The sequence below is a fragment of the Callorhinchus milii genome, unplaced genomic scaffold (genome assembly GCF_018977255.1).
Source record: "Callorhinchus milii isolate IMCB2004 unplaced genomic scaffold, IMCB_Cmil_1.0 Scaffold7, whole genome shotgun sequence".
NCBI classification, from domain to species: Eukaryota; Metazoa; Chordata; class Chondrichthyes; order Chimaeriformes; family Callorhinchidae; genus Callorhinchus; species Callorhinchus milii.
The window spans coordinates 18,536,617-18,562,615 of NW_024704748.1; the positions used below are offsets into that span (position 1 = coordinate 18,536,617).

At 37.8% G+C, this 25,999-nt stretch overlaps 1 protein-coding gene across 1 annotated transcript in view; it reads left to right on the forward strand.

Annotated features, from left to right (window-relative positions):
* The window catches only part of pcdh15b (protocadherin-related 15b), a 166,029-nt gene that overhangs the window by 53,994 nt on the left and 86,036 nt on the right, over window positions 1-25,999 (forward strand). Inside the window, exons 10-18 of the mRNA XM_042336845.1 lie at window positions 184-296; window positions 4,429-4,635; window positions 5,006-5,026; window positions 7,560-7,694; window positions 8,004-8,153; window positions 13,774-13,967; window positions 15,166-15,298; window positions 19,260-19,339; window positions 20,613-20,706. Coding sequence (XP_042192779.1) covers window positions 184-296; window positions 4,429-4,635; window positions 5,006-5,026; window positions 7,560-7,694; window positions 8,004-8,153; window positions 13,774-13,967; window positions 15,166-15,298; window positions 19,260-19,339; window positions 20,613-20,706 — 1,127 coding nt within the window. The remainder of the gene's footprint in view (window positions 1-183; window positions 297-4,428; window positions 4,636-5,005; window positions 5,027-7,559; window positions 7,695-8,003; window positions 8,154-13,773; window positions 13,968-15,165; window positions 15,299-19,259; window positions 19,340-20,612; window positions 20,707-25,999) is intronic.

The window sequence follows — 25,999 nt, forward strand, 5'->3', positions numbered from 1 at the left end:
GAACCTAGTGTCCCACTCCTATTGCTGCCATAGCTGAGATCAACTAATTCAGCACAGACCAGGCAGACTGAACCTAAGTAAAGCTACCTAACTAAATGACTTCCCTTTGCTGATGGTAGGGAATGCTATACCAATCATTTTGAAAAAGAAATAGTCGTTCCAAACCATGTCATTTTGTTACAGGGAATCCTGAGGATTATGCCAACTACTTCTTTCTGAATAATACCACAGCAGAACTACATCTCCTTCAGCCAATAAACAGGGATTTGCATCAGAAATTTGATTTAGTTATTAAGGTAAGTCCACATGAACATTTTTTGTGGTGGCGGGGATGTTTGCTATTTATTACAATTATATCCAAGAAAGGGAACTGTAATAATGTGCTACACATTTGTCGATTACATGGCATGTAAAGATTGAAAGCTCAAGGAAAATGAATTGTCTGTTCTATAGAAAGCGGTTGCACCATAATATTGAGGGTTAACCATGTTAAATTGATATATTTGCTCTTCTCTTTTTGTTGGAATGTGAAAAAAAATTTAGTAAAGCAATTTTTTCAATGGAATCCTTATTTTTTTAGTCCCCCCATTGTCTCTCTTTGTCATACTGAGCTTAAAAAGGTGTAAATCTTTTTTTTAAGAGGCAAAGCTGTTTCTTGAACTTTGAAAGCTCAAGGAGCAGTTGTCAAGACTATAAGAAGACAAAGACACTGAGGGAGTTTAAAGCTAGAAGCAAATTTGCCATATCCTTGTCAGTAGTGTTATACTGAGGCATGGAGTAAAGAATGTTTACATGGACATTAATGTGCGTATCTTAGGAGAGAGTTTCACACAGGAGCTAACTACAAATATTCACTGAGTCGAACCAATCTTCTTGGGTCTTTGGTAGTCTTGGTACTTGGAGCAAAACTTTGGAAGCCTCTTATTTGAGAATTGGCCATCAGTTTTATTTCAAAATAACCATTGTCTGCTGGAGATCAGCATCACAGCATCCCCACAGTGGGAACACTTACAAAGCTATTATCCTCCTTTGAAGAATGGAGGCACAGTGATATGGGCAAGGAACCAACGGTGCATGGAATGCCGATGAAGACATGACTGAACATTAAAATAATGCCTGAAGGAAACATTTGCTGAAAGTAGAAATAATAAATTAAGTTTTAAACATTTTACTGTGCGTATCTTTTCAAAAATTGGTGCTGATAAAGAAACCATGACAATATATGGCATGCAGCTTTGCAACATTACACCCAATGGTACATTGTTAACAATGGTACATTAGTAGTATTAATATTTAGACATAGAAATGTAAAAGACTGACTGAATATATCAAATGCTAAATGTTTTCACGAGCTTAAGTTGTGACTTAACTGTCAAGCATATGTTAATTTCTCGAAATTATTCAAAATTGACTGTATACAGAGCCAAGTTCTATAAGCTTTTGCAATATATTTCTAACAAAACAAACAAATCATTTTAGCAGATTATCTTTACTTCACTATATCCATGTCTTCTGGAATTCTCTTCCAAAATCACTTTGCCTCATTGCCTGTTGAATCATGCGTTTGATCAACATGTTTTAAATCTCTTATGTTTCTGCTCAGGATCTTCCACTATAGCCATCAAGCATTTTAAGCATTGTTTTATGTGAAAGGCAGTATATAAATCTAAGTTGTTGTTGTAGTTTTCTTTGAACATGCACCTAACTCAGTGATGAATAAAATGCCTATAAAAATGCAAATCGACATTCTGCAAATTCTTTGTAAATGCATTGAATGCATTACACATTAGTTAATTCAATCATTTTATACTGTGATCATCACCAGTATTCCTTGAATTCATGCTGTCACACAAACATACAGGACATTGCGAAGTCTAAAGTGTTTTAGATTTTTTCTCTTATCATTTGAAACAACACTGTTTGGTATTCCATGTGCCCAACATAGTTGTTGCACAGCAGCTAAGATGAAAATATAGATAGAAAAGCTGAGCATTCATTTTAGTGAAAACTATACATGGAGCTATTACTTAGCTAATGTTGCAGCAATCAGAAGCAATGTATTCAATTAACTTTTAGCCAGCTGCTGTTTTAATGCAAGACTAAACAACAAATGCAAGTTTCACTGTCCACCTCATCAGTCATTTTTTTTCAGCTTGTGGTCAGGTCTGTTAGCTCTTCTGACTAATCAATAATCTTTTGCTCATTTCCTCTTCAATCATCTCTATCTAATGTAGTCCTTTAAATTTGTCTTTATTCATGGACTTTGGTTAATTTTACCAGGATGAATTTTTTTTAATCATTCAGTTATCGCTATGATACAAGATGAATAATTTGCCACATGGTTTTGCATTAAATTATATTCTTAGATCTATTATGAGTGATTTCTGTAACTAGTGTTTGTTTCACTCCACACATGCAATCCGAAGTATGTGTAATTCTATGTAAAAGATAGAGGTGACAGTTGTATTGAATAAATGCTATGGATATGTGCATTCTGCCCCTAAGGCGTGCCTTCTGTGATCAATAGAGGTTCAGTCCTGAGCACAGTGCATTTGGTGTTTGCTTTGAATTCATTCATTAACATATTAGTTGAAATCTCATTTTATCTTGACACACTAATTGGACAAAAGAAGTTGAACATGAAATAAAAGTGATAAAATACATAATCTTAGATCTAAGCATAGTCTCAATTGTTAAGCATCTGCTGTCTAAAGAAAAATTGTATTCGTCACTTTGGTCAATATTCTGTGTTCTCTTTGGTTAATGTATTTCTACCCGCTTATGTAGTTCTGCATGCTTTCATATTTCTTTGATTTTCGTGACATTCTCAATTTTAGAAAATTACTTTGGAGATATTATATTATATCTCTCTATTACATTTCGACCACCATCCGTGCTGCAAAGGAAAGCATAGCAGTCTGTGCTGTGAGCTTCTTCACAGATAACAAATATCTTGTTTCCGTACCACAAGATTGTTCTTGTTGTCCCTTTATTTTGAATTTGAATTACTGTAGGTCCTAAAAGAACTTGTTTCAAAATTGAATCTGAATTTAAGAATCTGTCAGCGCAAGTCTAAATCCAAGTGAAATTTCTCCCCAGGAGTAGAGGGCTCTCGTGTTGAAGCTGTTGGGACATTTGACACACAGAACTATATCAGTCTAAGTGAATATTGGTGAATGCTTGCATGTCAAAGCTCCATAGCACATCTCCAACAGAGAAATCCTCTGTGGAGCAAGCATGGAAATAGGAATTGTAATGCTTGGTGTGAGGTGAATGCAAATGTTAAAAAATAGGAACCATTACCAAGGACATATTGTTACAAACATGATTGCTTTCTTTCGAATATTCCAGCTATCCAGCTTTTTTCATTATATTTAGGAATTGTGGTTTATGCAAGTAGTGATCCGATTATGGTAAATTTTACTTTTTAAAACTCTCAGTCGAGATCGGGGCAGATACTCCACAATGAATTTTACCTTATGCTATTGTAAAGTATGATCTTTCCACAAGTGAATAGTTGCTAAAATGTGGCACAAGAAGAAACAGGATATCATTCACATAATTTGTTAAAAGCCATATTAACACTTTTTAAAATAGGTTTCAGAAACATGATCTGACATCTGTTGTGGTCTCTGATGACAATGGACAGCTCTGGTGCTTTGATTTTCTTTAAGAAACCTAAAGTGCTTCAGTCTAATTGATTTGCTTATTGGCATCAATTAAATATTGCAGAATAAGCTCCAGGATTTCTTTTCATTAATATTTATCATCTTCATAATTTTTAAATTTGAACATCAAATGCATATATTTTCATACTTCACTATTATATTATTGGTATTATATGAAACTATTATTATCATCATACTTTAATATAGGTATTATAAAAATGAAATAGCAATTCTTATTACAACCCTGCCTGTTAAGTACTATAGGATCCACACCCTTGTCTTCAAATCCCTCCACTCCTCTGCACCCCCCTACCTCTCTGACCTCTCTCCTCACAACATTGCCCGTTGCCTTTGCTCCACCAGTCTGGCCTCCTCTTTGTCCTCTGAATCCTCCGCTCCACCATCAGCGGCCGTGCCTTCAGCCACTACGCCCCGAGGCTCTGGAACTTCCTTCCTCACTCCCTTCGCCTCGCCCCCTCTCTTCCTATTTTCAGGTCTCGGCTGAAGACCTTTCTTTTCGACTGCGCCTTTGGTCACCTTCCCCCCACCCCGGCTCAGCCCCGGGATCCGTTACTGTGAAGCGCTCTGAGACGCCGTCCGGCATGGAGGGCGCTATATAAATCCGAGTTGTTGTTGTTGTACGAATATCTTACTCAAAGCTCAGGCACTTCGGGTATATGTAGTCTCCTATCTCTGATTTACTGTCAGCTAGTTCTTTAAACGTGAATGATAGATTGTGATCCTCTTGTCTTTCACATAGGCAGAACAAGACAACAGGCATCCACTGCCAGTTTTTGCCAATCTTCACATAGAGGTCCTGGATGAAAACAATCAAGGCCCATATTTTGCAAGAACCACCTATCAGGGATTTATTGTTGAGTCTGCTCCAGTAGGAACATCCCTTTCAGACAGTAAAAATCTGACAATGGCATTAAAAATTGTAGCCCTGGATAATGATGTGGAAGAGGTAAGACCTGCTGTTCCTGGTTTTGAATATATATATATACACATATATAGTTAGCAAAATATAGTTATGCAAACCTCAATTGTCCAGCACCTTGGGATATCCTCCTGACATGAAAGGGGCGATATAAATGCAACTTGTTGTGTACATTATTTACAAATGCAATGTGGCCATAATGTTTACTTGAGTTTACTTAAACCCTTTTAGTCACACCTGAATTGGTACATTTTTTTGTTTTATAAAAAATGTGGAATGTTTTTCATCTATAAAACTTTCATTGCTATGTTTCTTTATTGTAGTGCACATTTGATATGATTTCAGTTGTTTAACTTTTTCTTTTTGTATGAATTTTCTTTTATCTGTTCATTTGTAGGTTGCATCAGGTGCTACTCCTGTAGGTATTTGGGGTGTTTCATCTGTGTGCATGGTGAAGTGGTTTTGTTTTATGTGCAGCATGTTTTTTGTCATCAAATGGAATATGTTATCTTTGCTTTCAAACTAAATAATTGTGTTTATCTGTAGTTTTGTTTTAATCTTATAATTATATATTTTTATTAATACAGCATATAGTAATATCTACCTCTGGGGAGTGAGTCATTGATGTTATAAAACTCCTTTTATTAAAATAAGGAATAATGGACATCCAGCTCCCCTGCAGCAGAAAAATGAGGACAAGCAGATTAATTACAAATTTGAGACTACAGGGGGTGCGGGGGTTGGGGGGCCAGGAGGAAAGTGGAGTCTCATTGGAGCTGAACTGGCTCCAAGGTGATATGTTTGACAAAGGAATGTCAGAATCGTTCCACTCCTCTGTGGTGGTCTTGATAGTCCAGTTCCAGATCCAGGCAGGTCCACAGTACTCCAGGGTACTGTTGATGACAGCACAGTCAGTTTGGCTCATTGGCAGAACTTGGAAGGGCAGACTAGTCAATGGGGGCAGGGATTCTTCCCATTCAACCCTGCAAACCAATTTCATAGTATGTCCTAACGGGCAGGTTAGTACTCGCTAGATAAGCAATGGGAATGCTTGGTGGTCTCAATAGTCCAGGTCCTGATCCAGGTGGGTCCACAGTATTCCAGGGACTGTTGGTGACAGCACATCCAACCTTATGTCAATGGATAGCATTTTCAAATATAGGTGGGATGCATAGACATCTCAATTTGGTTTGGATACTCTTAAGCACGGGGATGGGTTACCCCAAAAAAATTCAGACACATTTTGCAAAATCCAGCTTTCCAATGGGTTAAATGCTACGTTGTAAAGCACTTTGAGAAGTCATTCTGATGTAAAAAGGGCTATGTCAAATACAAGAATTATTATTATTAATAAAATTGATCATCGGGCCCAAGTGCAGATAAGATACCCCTGTTGAATACTAACAACGCATGATAGACTGGCAACCAATTTCTGTACCCACTTCAGCATGTCATTAAACACTTACTCCAGTATTGTTCTCTTTTATTCTTATTGATGAAATTGACCATATATCAAGTTTAAAATCTCTTATGTAGGTGCTTTATACAAGAATACTCTTTACCTTCATAATGGGGAAAAATCTTTTGGCTACAGTCATCCTTTCTCAAAATAAAGAGCTTTTATTTTATTGAAAATCCTTTTTAAATGCGCAGTTTAAATGTTGCAAAGTTAACTATTTGTAGGGAGTAAATGACGGGTGGTATAATTGTTAGGTAGTAAAATCAAATGACTTGATCTCCGTCAGTAATCTATGAAATTAAAGACCAAGTCTTAATAGTGTTTTGATGGAGCTCAATAAAAGGGATAATGGTCATAAATGCACAGAACCATGTTAGTTTTTACCACATTCGCTAAACACTTTTATGAACAGATAGATTTTGTGCATTTGATTGATATTTTTCCTGGTTTTATTTATCCTATTAACATGAATCAGGACTCTTAAAAATAATTTAAGATGAACGCATGTGTTTTAAAATTCCTTCACTTATGCTGATTTTAAGGAAATGGTGATCTTATAATTTTTGTAATGTGTTGTTTAAATCAATGCAAATATATAAATATAAATGGATATAAATGTTAAATGTTGTGGCTCCTGAAAGCCTCAATTCACAAGACAAAAGTCAAATGCTGGTCTGATACTAAATGCTGGGCTATTGAAATCAAAATCATTTAAAGTTTACCTAATTTCCCATTTGGCACCAATAACATCCTTATTAATGGTGGTTCCTTACAACAATGGTGCTTGCATTATAAATAATAATAATAATCCTTGCATTTGATATAGCGCTTTTCACGTCGGGAGGACATCCCAAAGCGCTTCACAGAACACACTGTAAAGTGAATTGACTGTATATTTATGGGCGAACGTGGCAGCCAATTGCGCACAGCAATGTCCCACAAACAGTCATGGATTGAAAATGACCAATTTATTTTTGTTTTTTGGAGGGATTATTATTAGGAGTGTGGAGTAAGGAAACTTGCCCAAGGTTTCGCCCTGACCTGCCTGGAATTGAACTCAGGTCTCTCGCTTGCAAAGCGAGTGCTCTATCCACTGAGCTACAGGACTCCACAAAAAAGCTTTTTTGTTGTAAATAGAAAGAACATTAAGTGATTTGACATTTTTGTGGTCAGCTGGGTGTCTGACACTGGCAGAAACCCATAACCATGCATAAGAGTATCCAAATCAGACAGATAAAAGAAAACCAGATAAAAAATATTTTGAGGGAAAATTGATGTGTGATTTGAAATTCCTTGATATCTAGGACTCTAGTACATTGCTGAATTACTTGTACACCTGGATCTTTCTAACATTGTGAAGTAGAATTGCCAGAAATGTATCTGTAAGGTTTTTCATCAGATTGCCAGTACTACGAATAAGGTATTCCAGCAATAATTAACATTGTGATGCATGTTCAGTTTCACTATTCTTATCCCTTTTTTGTCTCTAAAGACAAAAGATCCACATCTGCGAATTTCAGTGAATGATTTCAGCACAGTATTTGGTGTAACTCCCACTGGAATAACTCGTTACCTGACGTTGCTCAAGCCTGTTGACAGGGAGCGCCAGCAGAATTATACTTTTACAGTAAGAGATATTGTATTGCTTTTTTGCAGGACAAAAATGTTATTACTGTCATGTATTGACCAAAAATAATCATAGTCTATAACATTGAACCAGACAGTTTCTACACATCTTGTATCGATGTTTTTACTGTACTTACTTTGAAATCTGAATTGATTTTGATGTTGAAAATATTTACTGTTACCTTACTGCAGTTCTACTGCATTTATATTGTAGAAGTGGTAGTTATTTGCACAAAATCACATTTAGTGTATTTTTGTCGCAAGCTGTTAAAATGCTCAGCTAATGGATTTCATTATTTGTTTCTGCAAGATGACTGCCTCTGATGGCGTTCAAGAGAGTACTTCTGTTATTGTCCATGTCTTTGTGATCGATGCAAATGACAACACACCAACTTTTCAGAACATCTCCTACAGTGTGGATATCTATAATGACATGAGGCCTGGAGAAACTGTCATACAGGTAAGCCATCTAAAACTGCAGAATCATAAAGAGATTTACATTTTGTATGAATACAACCATTGTTCAAATCAATTTAGAGATCATTTTTAACATCATAGCTGTTGTGTATTCTTTTTACCGTTCTTCAGGATATTAGAAAGGCAAAATGTCATATTGTCTACGTGCATAATAACGAAGCCAATGTAATTTTGTTTTTTGAAAAAAAAAGCTCTTCTGGTTATTTCTGTTATATCCTTAATGGTAAGTAAAATGTTGTAGTGAACAATTTTCACATTTTCAAGGTTCTCCTTTCTCTACTGACAATGAAGTATTCAGGGCTACAGTCAGACTGTGTCCTCTGTGAATCAGCTGGCCGGTTACTGAGTAAGAATAAGTCACATCTGTAAATGGTCTGACTTACACAGCAAATTGGCACCTTGTTTCCTATTAGCCTTGTTTTCTAAGATGAAACCTAGGTTGGTTATGTAATCTAGGCTCTGTAGAGCCCAAATCCATACATCAATCTCTAACCATCAATTGTTTTTCGAGACTTAGTTCCGAAAAAATGCTTTCACTCAGGTTGAAAATGCTACTTAGAATCACAAATAGCAATTGGGAGTCGCAAATCGAGAACTTCACAATGTGCGACTGGTCACATTGTAGCAAAATTCATATTGGTTGATATAAAACACTTTACCAGCTGGAATTGCTGTTCGTGAACCCAAGCAATGAGTACCACATGTTGGAAAGATATACCGAGTCTCAAACACAGATACAATATGCAATCTAATAACTAAAAATATGGCAGAACTAAACAATTGAGTTTTTAAACATGTTATATACATCCCTGATATAGATGTACAGGAATATGTCTATCAGGAATAAAGATGAACTCATTGTACTTTATGTCAAACCTCGGAGGCTTTGTCAAATAATACTTGGTGTTATGTTATTTCTTGAATGATTCATATGCAAGCACATATATATAACCAAAGGCATATTAATCTTGTACCGCATTAATCATACTAATTATTCAGCAAGCACTTTTTGCATCTGCTAACAAAAGATGAAAGTCACTATGGACCTAAATGTAATTAAAGAGAATTTTGTAGCGAGAATAATAGCCTCCAGTGTACTATTTAACCCAGGAAATGCTAATATGTTGAATTTGGTGATTAGAAGGAGCAATAAGACTACACTTTTTTTTAGTATGGTAGATTTGTTAGAATTTGCGAGTGGCCTTACCAATATAATAGAGCTTCATTGTTTATTATCACAACGTTTAGGTGCCAGCTCGGCCCAGTTTGAGGCACTCTTGCCTCTGAATCAGAAGGTTGCGGATTCAAGCTCATATTGTCACTTAGAACTCACAAGTCCAGGCTGGAACCCCGGTACTGTGCTGGGGGGAGCATTGCTGGAGGTGTCATCTTTCAAATGAGATATTAAACCAAGGACCCACTTTGTCTGTTTGGGTGGATGTTAAAGATCCCTAGGCACTATTTGAAAAGAGAAGGGAGTTTCTCCTAGTATGTTGGCCAACAAACTCCCAAAGAAAATTGGTCATTGGCTGTTTGTGGGACATTGCTGTGTGCAAACTCGGATGATGCATTCACCTACAAAATACTCAGTCACTACACATTATAGGAAATTCTGTGATACCTTTGCTATGTCAAATGCAATAATTATTATTAGAATTATTATTGCACTAACTGATGTTTCCAGGTTTCATATTGCATCAGCTCAAACTGTTGAGTAAAATAATTTCTGAATTAATAATTTTTATTTAATCTTCCACCTGCAGATGCCAAAATGCTTCCCCTCTCATCATTTCCCCACACGTCTGCTTGTTATTTGTCATGTTGACCTGAATTAAAACCAAGTGGCTGCACTTTGCTCTAGTGTTTGATACCTGGAGAACCAATTCAACAAGATAGCATTTTAAGATGTATGGATGCGTAAACAATTGATGAAACGGCCAAGTATCATAAATCTGCATGTCTTAATCAAGGAAATGAACTGGAAAGCAGGTCGATAGTGTCAACAGTGTCTGGATATTAACATCATGTCGACCTGAATTCAGTTTGAGTTATTCATGCAATTGAATAGTGAAGTAGACTTTTTATGACTTACTTCGTTGATTGATTTTTGCAGAATGTATCTGGAACCATATTTAATGATAACATATGCTGGTATTATCATAGCAAAGGCTTATAGGTCAGTCTTCGCGAATGAAGTAACTTCACCAATGTAGGAAATTGAGAAACCTTATTATAATCTTACAATATTTTATTAAGGGTAGTATATTACATGTCAGAAGGTCTTCAAGATGGAGTAACATGCATTTGCTTCAACCTGTTTGCACAAAACGTTTTACAAGCCTCTTAACTACAGCATGTGTTTTGGGGTGACTTCCCCTCTAATATGACTGTCCTATCTTCATTGGTGACTTTGACCTCATTTAAATTTAGGAATTTTAGTGCTTAAAAATAAAACACTTTCCTCATTTTGCCACCCAGTGCAGGTATCAGGCACTCACTCTCAGGTCAGTTATAAAATGGCAAAATGAAAAGTGAAGCATTTCTTTATTTTATCTCACCCATTTGCTTTTACTCCAACCTCAGAAAGCACCCTGTACTATTGTGATCTTTTGTTCCATTTCCCTGTCCAGCCACACAGCCATCCCTACAGTAACTCTGTGATTATCATCTTGGTCCCAATTTGTGTCACAGCAGTTCTATTAATAGAGTCTGGGAGCTCCAGAATCCTCATTTTTTCCTGCTTTTTCCCTCTGTAATAATAATTGAAATGTAATTTGTGGTAAGTACATTTTCAATAGTTACCGTAAATCCAACTGCTTTGCTTTAGATTTATAATCAGCACACAGAGATTGTCTGCTCTTTTCTATATTTAGAACCTCATCTTCTTCTGATTGTAAATTTGAGATATAAATTTGAATGTTGGTTGATTTTTCTAACATTTTTCACAGAGTGTGTGTGATTAAATCTTGTGAAATTGATGAAAATTTGATTTTATCAGTTGAGCAAGTGGATGGAACTGTTTGGAGCAATTGATCCACAGAACAAATCTGTGCTATTTATTGTTCTACTTTCTTTAGAACTTTACACCATTTATTACTGATGCTTCTTTGCAATTGTTACGTACATCATAATCAGAGCTTAGTCTTAGCAAATACAGTATGAGCCACTTAGAGCAGTAGTGCTGAGACCATGTTGATTCAGGGACTGAATTATTCATATTAAACCTGAAATGATCCATTTCTAGATCACTTAGCGGCACATGTACTTTGTATGAATATAGTTTTTCCTTTTTTAAAAAAAAATACGCAGTTGAACATATGAGCTTTGTTCTTTGTATTTTTAATGTTTGATGTAAATTGATTTAAGACAGTTGCAGTTTAAAAAGCACTGTTTTCTTTGTTGATCAGTACCAAAAAAAAAGTTCCGATTCAACAGCAACAACAAAATTACATTTATAGAGCGCCTTTCACATCGGGAGACATTTGGACGTCCCAAAGCGCTGAACAGTCAGGTGTCAGGGCCTGAGAATGGGGGAGGAGTGGTGTAGGGGTGAGGGAAGGCAGAGAAGTGAGAGGGAGACCAAAGGCACGGTCGAAGAGAAGACCGGCCTTGAAGGAGGCAAGGGAGGAAGCGAGGTGAAGGGACCATGGAATGGAGTTCCAGACTGTGGGGGCAGAGAGGCTGAAAGCCCGGCCACCGATGGTAGGGCAGATTGGGCGGGAGTCATGGAGCAGCCCGGAGCCCGATGAACGGAGGGAGCGGACAGGTTGGTAGGGAGTCAGCAGGTCAGAGAGGTATGAGGGGGCAAGGCCATAGATGGCCTTAAAGGTGAGGACGAGGATCTTGAACTCGATCCTCTGGGGGATGGGGAGCCAGTGGAGTCGGGCGAGGGTGGGAGTGTTGGGGTCATGGAGCCTGATACGTGAGAATACACGAGCTGCAGAGTTTTGGATGATCTGCAGCTTGTGAAGGGAAGAGTTGGGAAGGCCGATGAGGAGTGAGTTCCCGTAATCGAGCCTTGATGTGATGAATGCGTGGGTGAGGGTTTCGGCAGCCTGAGGAGTGAGGCAGTGGCGGAGTCTGGCAGTATTGCGGACGTGGTGGTAGGCAGTGCCAGTCATGGCATGGATGTGGGGGAGAAAGGATAGTTCAGGGTCAAACAAGATACCCAGTTCCTGACTGGCTTAGTGAGGCTGATGCTGCCAGCGCCTGAGGTGCGGAGGTGCTGGCGCGAGCCAATCAGGGGGGCCTCGGTCTTGCTGCCGTTGAGTTGGAGAAGGTTGGCCCTCATCCAGGACTTGATGTCAGACAGGCAGTCGGTCAGGATGCCAGTAGTCCTGCAGTTCAGGGTGGAGGCAGAGGGGTAGAGTTGGGTGTCATCCGCATACATGTGGAAATTTACCCCATGTCTGCAGATGATGTCACCAAGGGGGAGCATGTAGAGGGTGAAGAGAAGGGCACCGAGGACAGAGCCCTGAGGAACACTGCACGAGACAGTGCGGGGGCTGGAGGAGAAGCCGTTTGCCACGACAAAGTGGAGGCGGTGTGAAAGGTAGGACCTGAACCAGTCAAGGACAGAACCTTGAAGGTTAAGGTGGGAGGAGAGGCGGTGGAGGAGGATTGAGTGGTCCACTGTGTCAAAGGGGGCGGAGAGGTCGAGGAGGATGAGGAGGCAGAGGGAGCCCTGGTCACACACGATCAGGATGTCATTTGTGACCTTGACCAGAGCAGTTTCCGTGCTATGGGCAGCACAGAAACCCAATTGGGGCAGTTCATGGAGGGAGTGAGAGGAAAGAGTGAAGCTGGGAGGCAACGGCTCTCTCATGAACCTTAGATAGGAAAGGGAGATTTGAGATGGGCTGGTAGCTAGATAGCTCTGATAGGTCAAGGGAAGCTTTCTTCAAGGTGAGGGTGATAGTGGCTGTTTTAAGGGGGGAAGGAACAGTGCCAGATGACAGGGAGAGGTTAATGATGTCGGCGAGTAGTGGGGCAAGGAGGTGGTGCTGGGATTTAAGGAGAGAGGTGGGGATGGGGTCGAGGGAGCAGGTGGTGGGCTTCATGTAAGTTACCGTGTTGAAGACAAAGGAGGGAATGACAGGTTCAAAGGTGTGGAAGGAGGGATGGGTAATTGTCGGATGGGTAATTGTGTGGGGTGGGGGTAGGGAGGGTTTGGAAGTTGGGGGGGCAGTGGCAGCTGAGGGGATTCCCTCAATTTTGGACTCGAGGAAGTCCAGCATTTTCTCACAGTGAGAGTTAGAGGAAAGTATCTGCGAGGCGTGTCGGGGACAGCGGAGGAGCCGGTTAGTGGTGGAGAACAGGCGCCTGGGGTTGCCCTTCTCAGTTGTGTACATTTGTGTACATATTATATTATTATTGTTATTATTTGTTTTTGTAGAAAAGTACTATAGTGATGTAAAGTTCTACCATATTTTAGATCTTTGAAAATCCATCACAATATGGACAATGATTATTTTCAATCTTTACAGCTGCTGACGAGACCTTTGATTCGTTATAGTTCTTGGCTGTGTGCTGAAAATTCTGTTTGCATCAGTATTATTTTGATCAATGTCTTCACTGACCATCATTATGTCTGTTTACTTTAGCTCATTGCATCTGATGCTGACGAAGGCCAAAATGGAAAGATCACCTATGAAATTCTGGCTGGAGGTCATGGTGACTTTGTAATAGATAACAACACTGGACTTATCACTATGGCGCCTGGAGTTGCTTTAACAATTGGGCGATCCTATGCTCTAACTGTCAAAGCAATAGACAATGCCATGCCTGCTCAAAGAAGGTAAGCATTTCATGAACAACCTAGGTCCTCATATGTACAACCGCTTATTTTTCACAAATACAAAATAATACAAAACAATCATTATCCTTATTCTGATTGATTTTCAAAGCATCAAAATATGATGGAACCTTACATCACTGTAGTGCATCTGTGCAAAATCAAATGTACAATAAAATGTATCCAATGGCAAAAAAATGAGAAAAAAACATTATAAAACAAACACAGCAAAACAGGTGTAATGTAAGGGTCCGTCAGCTAATCAGAGGCAAGGATTCTTGGTGACTTGTTGGCAAGCAGGCGTCGGGACTGTAAGTAGGTGGGTGTTATTGAAAAGTTGGGATGAGGGTAAGAGGGTAGTTTGTGGGTTGGAACTGCTCGAAGGACTGGTTGTGGTCCTCAAAGGTTTACACTCGAGCCAAGGTCTCCTTGAAGACTTGCTCAAGGAGGAGGATGCTGAAGTAAGTAAAATAGAAGCAAGAGATATATCCAGGGTGACCAAAGAGTTGTGATAACTACCCTATTATCTTTAAATGTATATATATCGTTCCTTTAAGACTTATTAGACAATTGTAATGGTATCATGCCTTTTTAGTCATCCTGTGTATGATTTTTTTTAAATTGAAGATGGGTATTTATATGGATATTTGAGGTATTTTGTTCATATAAAAGTAATAAAAATAAATAAAACATGTTAAATGGATAAAACAGAATAATATGAAATTCCCAGAAGATGAAACAAAAATAGTAAAAAATCAAAGGATTTGTCGGGCATCTACATATAGCATGTAGGGCCTTTTATATGATGATGTCTACTCAAATATACCACAATTTTTAACCTTTGATAAAACATAATTGCTGCGTCTTCATCTTAAAACACCGCCCACAGCAATAATGCTCTTCGAAGGATTGCTAAACACGTTCTTTGATGTGATTCTATTCTTTATTCCGGAGAGAGCAGCCTTGAATATTAATAATAATTTTTATACTTTGGAAATTTTCTGTTCCTTCCTCAAACAAAATGATTGTTCCCAAGCTGAAATTGTTCTGTAATCTTACAAGAACATTTTATTTTGTTGTACAAAAGCATATTAACAAATAAAACCCCTTTCTTTTGCTTTGAATGTGTTGTGACATTCTGTAGAATTATTGAAAATTTGCTTGAAGCATTTGATGCTTGATCACACACTATTTCTTGCAGAAACTCTATCACCACTGTTTATATTGAAGTCCTTCCTCCAAACAACCAGAGTCCACCAAGGTATCCACAGATGCTATATAACCTTGAAGTGAGTGAAGCTATGAGAATAGGGGCAACTTTGCTGAGTTTGCAGGTAAATATACATGGTCAAATTGTTCACTTTGCTCTTTATATCAGATGAGATGTTCAAAGCATTCTGACCGCTGGGCCAGACGATTGTGGATTGAAGCCCAATTAGGAATTTGAGCGCCTAATCTCGGCTGAGACTCCAGTGGGATCGAGGTCTTGTGTGCCTGTAAAGGTGGATTTTAAAGACACTGTTCAAAAGAAGAATGTTGTCTGGCCAGCAGTGCTCCAGATTATTTGGTCATTCACATCATGACTATTTGTGGAATCTTGTTGGCGCAAATTGCTGCTGTATTTCTACAAATACAGTGATTGTACTTGACAGTAATTACCTTCAATTTTTTGTCCAAACTTAAGTGCATTTTGAAGCATTATTCATACACATCACATTTTAATTGTGCACTTAAGACCACAGTATTGACATTTTCATATTCCATTTTTATACAGTGGCCAGTCATGAAAATTGGACCTCCTTAACAATTTGCAATGGAATGTACAATTCGGGGATTTTACTCGCTTCTAATTTCCTAACCGAAACCCATCTTGAAAGAATTTAATCTTAATTTTACATTAATCTTAAATTGAGAGTATTAAAGCACACTTAAAACATATAATTAAACCTGCTATAAAATATAAATCAATAAAAGCCCCACAGTTATAACACTTAAGGCTAATGCAACTCAATAGTAGATTTCCCGGTTAGCAGAATTACTGGAAAAATCCACAGTTTGATACAATGTAATGTTGTTTTAAAAAAGTTGCTAAGAGCTGTTTTTATAACATTTTTGTTTCCATAATTTTTTTCTTATAATAGTTTTGTTTTCAGATGGTCTCCTTAATGGTACTAGATTGCAGAAATTACTGGCTGCTGCAATGTGAAAGACTAATATGCACAGTTGAAATTGAACTTGCTGACTTAATAACTATCTTTTGAATAATTTAGCTGCCTCTACACTGTGAAGATCAGTAATTGCACCAAGCCTGACTTTGCACCTTTGTATTCCTCAATGTATTCTCAGTATAGATTGTGGCTAATAGGAGAGCAGTAATTTTAATGTTCCAATATCCCAGATTTTTTAGAAATAAAATCTTATTCATTAAAATTGCTTAGATTACAGTAGATAAGCTAATTTGGACAACTTTATTTAATGGTTTGTACCCAGCTGTAACATTTTCTTGATCCTGCCCCATGACTCTTATGAACTGTCAAAATATTCAATCTATGGGCTCATCTATTTTTATAATCTCAGAAATCACTGTTGACAGCAGAAATGAAGCATAAAGTTGGTCAGAAAGTCAAGGCAATAATTTTAATTAGCACTTTTGCACTGAATTGAAGCAGTCACCGTATAAAATGCTTGTGATAAGTAAATGGAAATGTCTGAATGAATGAGGCAAGCACAGATCATAAAGTGTGCATTAGGTTGATCATCTTTGGAAAATATTTGCAAGCTATAGAACTAAAACAAGCTGACATACATTTTGTTAGATTACCATACAAGCATGGAAGGATATATTTTACATTTAACAGTGTCAACAGTTTAGCTTTCAGCTATGCAAAGTTAAGATCTCACTTATAACTAATAATAATAATCCTTGTATTTGATATAGTGCTTTTCATGTCTTCTGGAGTCTCAAAGCACTTCACAGAACATACTATAAAGTGAATTGACTGTACGTCTGTGGCGAAACGTGGCAGCTAATTGCACACAGCAGTGTCCCACAAACAGTCTTGGATTGAGTGACCAAATTATTATTGTTTTTTGTTATTTTTTGATGGATTACTATCCCCAGAGAAGCGATCCCCCAATCGACAAACAACAGGGTTCCTACTTACTGCTAGGTAAACAGAAGTATATGGAGTAAGGAAACTTGCCCAACATTTCGCCCTAGCAGGAATAAAACCCAGGTCTCTCTCTTGTGAGGCGAGTGCTCTAACCACTGAGCTACTGGACTCTTGAAGTTCCCAATATTATGTTTAATTGATAAAATGAGAAATTATTCCCTTCCCGCCACATTGGTGCTTGGGCCTGAGTTAGTGGTGCATTCCTGCTCCTTGTTCTTCTACTCTCCAGTTATCACTTCCATAAGACTCCCCCTTCAGTATTTTCTTTAATAAAATGTGTTATAGCTGAAATCGTCAGATACTTTTTGGAACAAGTTAATAGATGTATTTAGTATACTTGCCAGTTAGTATAAATGGGCAAACTCCACTAAATCAACCCAAGCGGATTTGAATGCTGAGCCTGGATTATGACATGAGTCACTATACAAGTGATGTTCCAGTCATTAATTTGTGTTGCTTCCGATTCAGCTGTGCATGTCAATTCAATTAGTTCACCTTTCAAGTTCACCAACTCCTCCAGGCAAGATCTGTATCTGCGTTATCATTATTCACTGTTTAAAGACAAATATCCTACAAGAATCAAAAGTCACAAGTACATAAAATGTTAAAAGTTATGATTTTTTTGCAAAAGAAAATGGGCATCAATAGTGAACTAGTAAATATTGTATAATGTTTCTGCAGAATGAAATCATAATACAACTGTGAAGAGATAGCAACATTGTATTAAACAGCAAAGCCTTTTATTGACGCTGGTGACACTGTTAGTTTCAAATATTTATTGGCGAATGAGAACTACAAAGCAAGGTGATTCAGGGACAGTGCTGCATTGCTCACTGAATTATTTAAACTCTGTGAAAAGGATGTTTCATCCAAAGTGGATTTCTCTTTTATGTTTTTTTCTGCATTGTATACCTTCAGAACTGCTCTGCTAATGAAAACTAAGGATTATGTAACTTTAGCTCTCAGTTAGCAGCGCACACTTTCCTGCAAGTTCAAACTACATATTGGTACTCTGGCCAACACAATCCACCATAGTAATTACCTTTCAAGATTTTTTGATTCAATAATGTGTTATAAAATGCATGTTATTACTTTATTACCTTTTATTAACCAAGCGATTCAACTGTTTGGATTTAACATTTCACACAGAAGATGACTACTTTAGTTCTCTGTTTGCCACTGTCATGGAAATTAATATAATAAAATCAACATTCTCTCCTCCAGCCATTTAATCCATTTGTAAGACTGTGACATATATTTTACTTTTCAATGCATCAGTGAGAAAAATATATTGTGACAATCATGGCCTTTGTCAAGAATTTATAATTGGCACATTTCCTTAACTGCAAAAATGCACCCTCAACACACTACATCTTACATCTTGGATTTAACATGGATTTCAGTTAAACTTCCACAGCAACTTTCCCCCCCATCTTCTACTTGCTGGAAGATATAAGTGGATGGCCGTTGGATAAGAAAAGGATTCGGGTCGGATAAAATGCTCTCAAACTCACTACCACAGACCTACTATCGAGGTGTACACATAAAAAATAGCCTCTTGGGTGAGGTATCAAAGGCATTGGAGAAGCTGTACCCCAGCAGAAGGAAAAATTAATCAAACTTCTTTGGGGGAGAATGGTGAAAATTGACGTGGAAACAGAAATGCCCTACAGAAATCTGTTGCTGCTGTGCACATTTAGAATGCTGAAGTCAGTATTCATCTGTATCAAATGGCCATGTCAATATGCAATGCACCAGTGTGAGTTGTCACAGTTCAACCAGTCTGCTTCCACTCTTAAGAGTTTGCTGCTTCACACATTCCCCGAACTGATTCCCTTCCTTAGAATTTTTAAAACCCTTTCTGACCAGGTTGAAAATATACATTTAAGGGAGATTTGAAGGAGGGCAATAAAGAAAGAGTATGGAAAAAAGCAGAGTATTAAGATTCAGATACATAGCTCCAACAGAGGAACTATCATCAGCAATAGTGGGCTGAATGGCCTACTCCTATGGTGTATTTTTTGTGGATCTTCCACAGGAGCCCCAGTTATAAATCAGTTTCTTTGACCACATTTGTGTGGTATTATAATGTAATGTAGCTTCATGTCCTATTTATTCTTAGGCCACCGATCGTGAGGGAGATCCAATCACCTATCGCATTCAGAATGGAGATCCACATCAAGTCTTTAACATCACTCAAAAGTAAGGAACTTTTAAAATATTACACATGTGACTGACTTCCGATAATCAACATCAATTGATTCATTTTCATGTTTAGAATGATTTTTTTTTAATAACCAATTCTGTACTTTCATGTTAACTGCACAATATGCTATAACCGTGCGATTGCAGTAACTGAATAATCTGTAATAGTTAAGTTCTCCTTAATTGACGCTGGCAAAATCAGCAGGGTTCATGGATCATTGATTCCCTGTACTTGAGAGCAAAAGTATAGACATATAGACATATTGATATAAATATACAAAGTATGCAGATAGTTTTATTGCATGTTTTTGTTTAGAAAAGGGTCCCCAAAATCCATTATGATGAAAATTTGGTTGCGCTGCTAAAGGCGATGGCAAGTATTAGCGCACATTGTAATCTCTTTGCATTTTGTGATGTGAAGAATTCCCGAAACATATTACGTTTATGGGTAATACATGATTGCGATTATTAAATAGGTGTTTGCCTTAAAACTGCTCAAAGCACTTTTTGAAGTGCAAACTGACTTCTGGATTAGTTATCCACATAAGACTCATTGCAGTGTCTTCTTTAGTAAATGCAAGGGGAAAAAAGGCAACAGATTCAACATCAATATCTTGGATTTATAGAGCGCCCTTAACATGGGGTAGCGTCCCAGAGTGTTTTCCCAACTGCAGCTTAGCAAAAGTGCCTTTTCTTTAAGATAATTGAATGAACCAAAACGTCACAGAAAGAGTTTAAAGAGAAATTGGATACTTGAATTCATCCCACATAGGTGAAGAAATGCCTACCGAACAAATGTTCATGCAATCTTTTTTTTGCTAATTCCCAGAAGGACAGTTTCCAGCTTTCTCAGAGAAGCACATTGGAACCAATTACACCTGATATTTGTGCATATCTTTGTAATGGGAATTAGATATTAACAAAAACAAATATTGGCACATTATGTGCAAATCTAGCAATAGAGATCGAGTCAACCTATATTTGGAAATACAGTTTAGGTGCATGTCTGTCATGAAGACTAATGGAGACCACTGACATATTGCTTTTTATATATTCTGTGCAGAAATTACCTGAGTGCATTATGCAATTGAATGTGCAAGAAAATTGCTTAGAATTGCAGATATGCATAAAAGAGGCTCATTTTGACTGTATGAAGTCATTTGTTTTCATTTCTTAATAAAACTGTTTTATGAAAATATTCTGCAGTCTGTTTACTGGGTCATAAATGTTCATTTTATTCTTTTCCTGCACTTGCTTTTTTCCCATCCAGCGGTGGGCTACTTGTCTTAGGAAAACCTTTGGACAAGGAAAGTACGGATCGATACATACTTATTGTAACAGCTTCTGATGGCAGGCCTGATTCGGTAAGCTAATTACACTCTTAAGATTGAAAGTTGTTTTGTATTGCTTCTCATGATCCATTAGCTTCTATAAGTAGGTGTTTGATACTGTTGAACAAACCCGTGTTCACTCTTTGGGGTAGTGACTTTATCTTGTAAAAAGTACCTCAGATTGGTCTTGTGATCATATTGGCAAAATACCAACATAATTTCCAATAATTTCTAGCATTATAAATAGTATTAGTCTTAAAAATAGGGTATGGAACTTAATTATTCTAATATGGCTTAGGCAAGCATCTATGCTCTTGCTACAGTGAGACTGGTTACTTGTAGGTACTGACTTGAACCTTTTGTTGGAATGTTCTCCTCGAGTAAATGAATTCTAGCAAAAAGTATTTAGTTATATAGAGAATTTTACAAATGCACATGGCATTCTGCTCAATGTGTGTCTTGGAAACTCCCAGTGCTCAAGGTTTACTTGATCATACTGGGTCATCTTATAGCTCAGAAAGTAATTCTGTGTCGCTGCAACGATCAATGATGCGCTATTTTGGGGCTCTTGTTGGATTAAAAGAAACCAATAACTTCCTATGAAAAGATCATATGCCATATGGAAGATCAAAGTTGAAATATAATGGCCCTCTGGTGCCCATTTATTGAAGTCATAAGTGGATCAGATTCTTTAATGGAGGGATTATAGTGGTTCTTTGGGATGTTTCCACATTAAGATCTATGCTATTACAGATTTATTCACATTGGTTGCTCTTTGCAATTACTCAACATGCTTTGCTTTAGCAGCTCCTTTTTGTATTATGGATTTTAGGTTCAATATCTATGCATATTATTGCTTTGCTTTATGCCCTGATTATACTCCTAGAAGTGAAGCAATATTGCTTCCAGCAGTGAAGCAATTAGAAGCGAGAAACCTAATTTATACATTGAATTGACCAGGAGAAGTCTGGACTTACGCATGCAATAATCGCTGTTAGTTTTTCAATATTATGAAGGAGTCACCAGGCAATTGACCCTTCAAAGCATTAAAGATATTGTTCTTTGATAGTTTTTTGGCCATTTGTTGGTCCACCTGAGGACTTTTAAGGGATCATTTCTGGCGAGATCCTGACCTGAGTTCCACTAGCTGACTTTATAATACAGAGATAATAATTTTAATGCAGAGATGTCAGCCTGGTTCTGTTGGTAGTATTCTTTCTTTGAGTCAGATGATTGTGGGTTCAACCACTATCTTGGGACTTTGAACCATCCTGCTGTTTGTCTTTGAACTCTTTCCATTGCTACAATGTATTTTTCAAGAAATTGTGAGCCACTTTGCACTCACCAATTAGTTATGCAAGCCTAAATAATTGATTTATTTTATATTTACTTTTACAAATTTATTGATTTATTAATTTTCTTTACGTTTTTACGATGATCAAGAATGACTTTAAGATGTAACCTAATATGTACGAATGTTCATGTTGACTGGAAACCTTCAGTGTATGATTAATAGTAGTGCATATTCCCTTTTAATTCTCCATAAGCTAATGAACAACTCTTCATTTTACACATACTTACTGATTATTGTGCCGAAGTGTGCTCTTGTATGTGTCTGCAATATCCACCTGCCCCTTCTTTGGCTATCTGTCAATTTAGTCTAGATCTTGCTGGACACTATTCTTACTTCTTATATTCACCTGACATGGCTTCATATAATTTAGCAACTATCATGAATGGAGTATTCGAGCCCTCCTTGTCACTGCCCCAATGAAAGAATTTTTTTTCAATTAAACCAACGTCTACTGCTTTCAATTGCTGACAGTTTTCAATCCAACTGGCTAATTTATCATTCATTCCATGATCTGTAGCTGTCTTTAAAAGGCTCAAATGTGATTCTTGAAAGGCATTCAAATAACATTGAATCAATTTCAAAAAATGTATCTGACACATACTCAACTGAAACAATTTTCCCTGTAGGATTTTAAAAAAAAGCAAGGTTATTTGCCAACAGTATAAATATTTTTCAAAAACCCATTGGCTCACATTAGCAAAAGTTCTGTGCTGTATATGAAAATTGTCATTTCTTTAATGTGTTGTCCTTAGGGTACAATCTGCCTGGGAGAAAATCACAGCTGAAGGATTTTATTGTTTGCCTGATTCAGTTTGTTTCTCTGAAACAGATAACTCAGAAAACAAATGAAGGCCAGAATAGAGTTTGATGCAATGAAGGAAAGCTCATGAGTCTATCTAACAAAGAGAGAAATAAAAATGCTATAAGTGCCATTGTACCAGACTCTGCAGTTTAATGGTAGAAAAGACTGCAGCAAGAATCCTCTTATCCTCCTTAATGCTCCCTGAAACAGAAGAGCCCATCGTTGATAGTTGCTGTTTAAAATGAGTCAGTCTGTGAAGATAGAATAACTAAAGCAGCTCATTAATGCAAGAGTAATTCAGTTTTTTTAAAAAAATGTAAGATTGCAGATAGATTGAATCAGTCATTCAGGTATTTATTCGCTCAGCAATTACTAATAGACTTGTGTCAAACTCAGGATTGTTTTTGCTATCGTCCTTTTTATTGATGACTAATACATACTGCAATAGAATAAACAAAAATAGTTTGTCAAGAGCTGTTTAATTAGGATTGTATCCTCATCCTTTAGGTGAGTGCTTCTCCGCTTTGTTTTCTGCTGGCCGTCTCCAAAGTAATCTTCCTGTCACTCACCAGCTAGCCAGTCAACTGCACAAAGAGTAGGAAGCAGTGCTTTGGGCCAAACTCACACTTTGCATGTGCATCGGCCCATAGACTTGTGCAGTGAAAAAGCGTCTGGGTGTCAGGAGGTGGGTTCATGCATCAGAAACGTTCCAGCAGACGGACTAGATAAAATTAGCTGTTTACAGTGGCCAGATTCTCGCTCTGACCTCCTCACCAGCTGTTTAGATTGAACTCCATTGCCTTCTCAAACTCGATTCAGTGTCTGCCCTGCATCTTTGTCGGGAGTCTATGAAGACTGCTGGTTATACTTCCTGGGCAGGATCATAATTGTATCAGTCTTTCTATTTGAACAGACACAACCCACTGTCTCCACCCAACTGCCCATGATCCTTCTTTTCTCCAAATAGGAAGAGGTGATGGACTTCCTTGGGTATAAAATTGAGCTCTTATCTGCTTAAACCTCTGCCCCTGTCTTTCAAATCCTATTTCCTGTCAGGTCTCTCTCCATTTCCATCAGTACCTCTACCCCAGGCTGCTGAAGGTTGAATTATTCCAACTGCTTGCTGGACTCCCCAGCTCTTTCCTTCACAAACTGCAGACCTTGCAGAACTCAGAACTCTATAGTCCTTGTCCTCTTCCACCCCGGCCTTTGCAAGCTCATCACCCACATCCTCACTTGCCTTCACTGGCATCCCATCACCCACCAGATCAAATTCAAGATCCGATCATCATTCTCACATTGAAATTCCTCCTTGGCCTTGCCCCACCCTACCTCTGAGTCTACTGATTCACCTGCTCTCTCCACTCAGCATACAGCTTAATGTCCACTGCTCAATCTGTCTCAGTATCGATGGGGGAACTTTTAGCCATTTTTCCCTGCTCTCTACAACCCCATCTCCTCCATATCTCACTTTGATTTGCAACTGTGCCGCTCTGTAAATATGGTTACCCAATACTATTTAATGAACACGAAGATGATAATGATTTGGAGATTAATTTGAGGATGGTATCACTAAATTCCAGAATTATGTAGATTTCCTCCAAACAAAAAATTGAATCAAAACTGAAAGGTAATTCAAGTCATATTCCTGGAAGTAGATTCCTTATATTGCCATAAAAGCACAATTTGATTTGGATTTATGCAACCAAACCAAGATGTGTTTAAAGTGATCTGGATTATCTGGAACTCAGTTTAAGTGTTAATAAAATATTAATCCTGCTTAGACTGTCTGCATTGGCAATTGTGTTTCATTCTCACATCCTCCACACACCGTAAGATTAGGTTGACCTAGATCCAAAGTGCTGGGAATTTCCCCTTCAAGAAATTCTTGCTAAGATTGCCTGATGGTCATTTTCAGGTCCAAGAGGAAGATACTTTTATCTTTTTCTCAGTTTCCAGTGAGATGAAATAAAATATTTCAATCTAGAAGTTGGACTATCCACCATTCATATTACAGGTTCAGTAATAATACTTGCATTTGATATAGCGCCTTATCATGTTTTTGGGATGTCTCAAAGCGCTTCACAGAATATACTCTAAAGTGAATTGACTGTATATTGTGTGGGCGAAATGCGGCAGCCAATTGCACACAACAGTGTCCCACAAATAGTTGTTGATTGAGTGACCAAATTAGTTTTTTTTATTGAAGGGATTATTATCCCCGGCAAAGCGATCCGCCGATCAACTAACAACCGGGCTACTACTTACTACTAAGTAAACTTGCCTAACATTTCACCCTGCCCGGGAATCAAACCCAGTTCCTCTCGCTTGCGAGGCGAGTGCTCTAACCACTAAGCTACCGGACTCCATAGTGATTACCCATGTTAAACTATGAAGTTAGGAGAGTGAGTGAGAGAGGGAAAGAGGAAACGTATTGAATAGTGACACTGGCATACCTCATAACCAATCTTATTTCTTCAACTTGTCACGCTTGCAGGTGTCTCAAGCATGTCAAATTGGTTCTCAGGACTCTGCTCCAAAACAGATTGTGTGTCAGAGCAGAGTTCCCACAAACTGGAATAAAGTCCTTCTGATTTCCTTAATTAATTGGCCATTAGAAATCACCACAGATTAGATCACAGTATCTTTTTGTCTGTGTTAAGTGCCATTCTATATATTGTCCAGCATGAGATGGATTTATTTAGTCTTAAATGAACTGAGTTTCCCCATTACACAGGGTGACTGGTGAATAATCTGTCAAAAGGAGTTCCCAACTGATGCCAACCACTTTCTAGTCAGAAGAAAAAAAACTTGTGCAAGTTGCTTCCTAAAAATGGTCTCAAGAGAAGCGTTGGCAAACACTTGAGAATCGGTTTGCTATCCACCTTCTTAGCCACCAAATGGTAATGAGAAGACCTAAAGAGAATAAGTTATCTAAAACTGAGGGGAAAACAAAACCTATGTATATAGATTGTAAACTGAATTGCGTTTGTACTGTTACTTTTGAAAAAAAGATTCTGAAACAATATATTTTAAACATTTAATTTTCATAAACGTTTTTACGAATGGATATGAAAAGGTAATGAAGCTATACACAATGCAACTTCTTCTGGAGACGTCTGTATTTTTGCAGATGCAAGTCTACAAAGGAGTAGATAATTTCAAAAGAA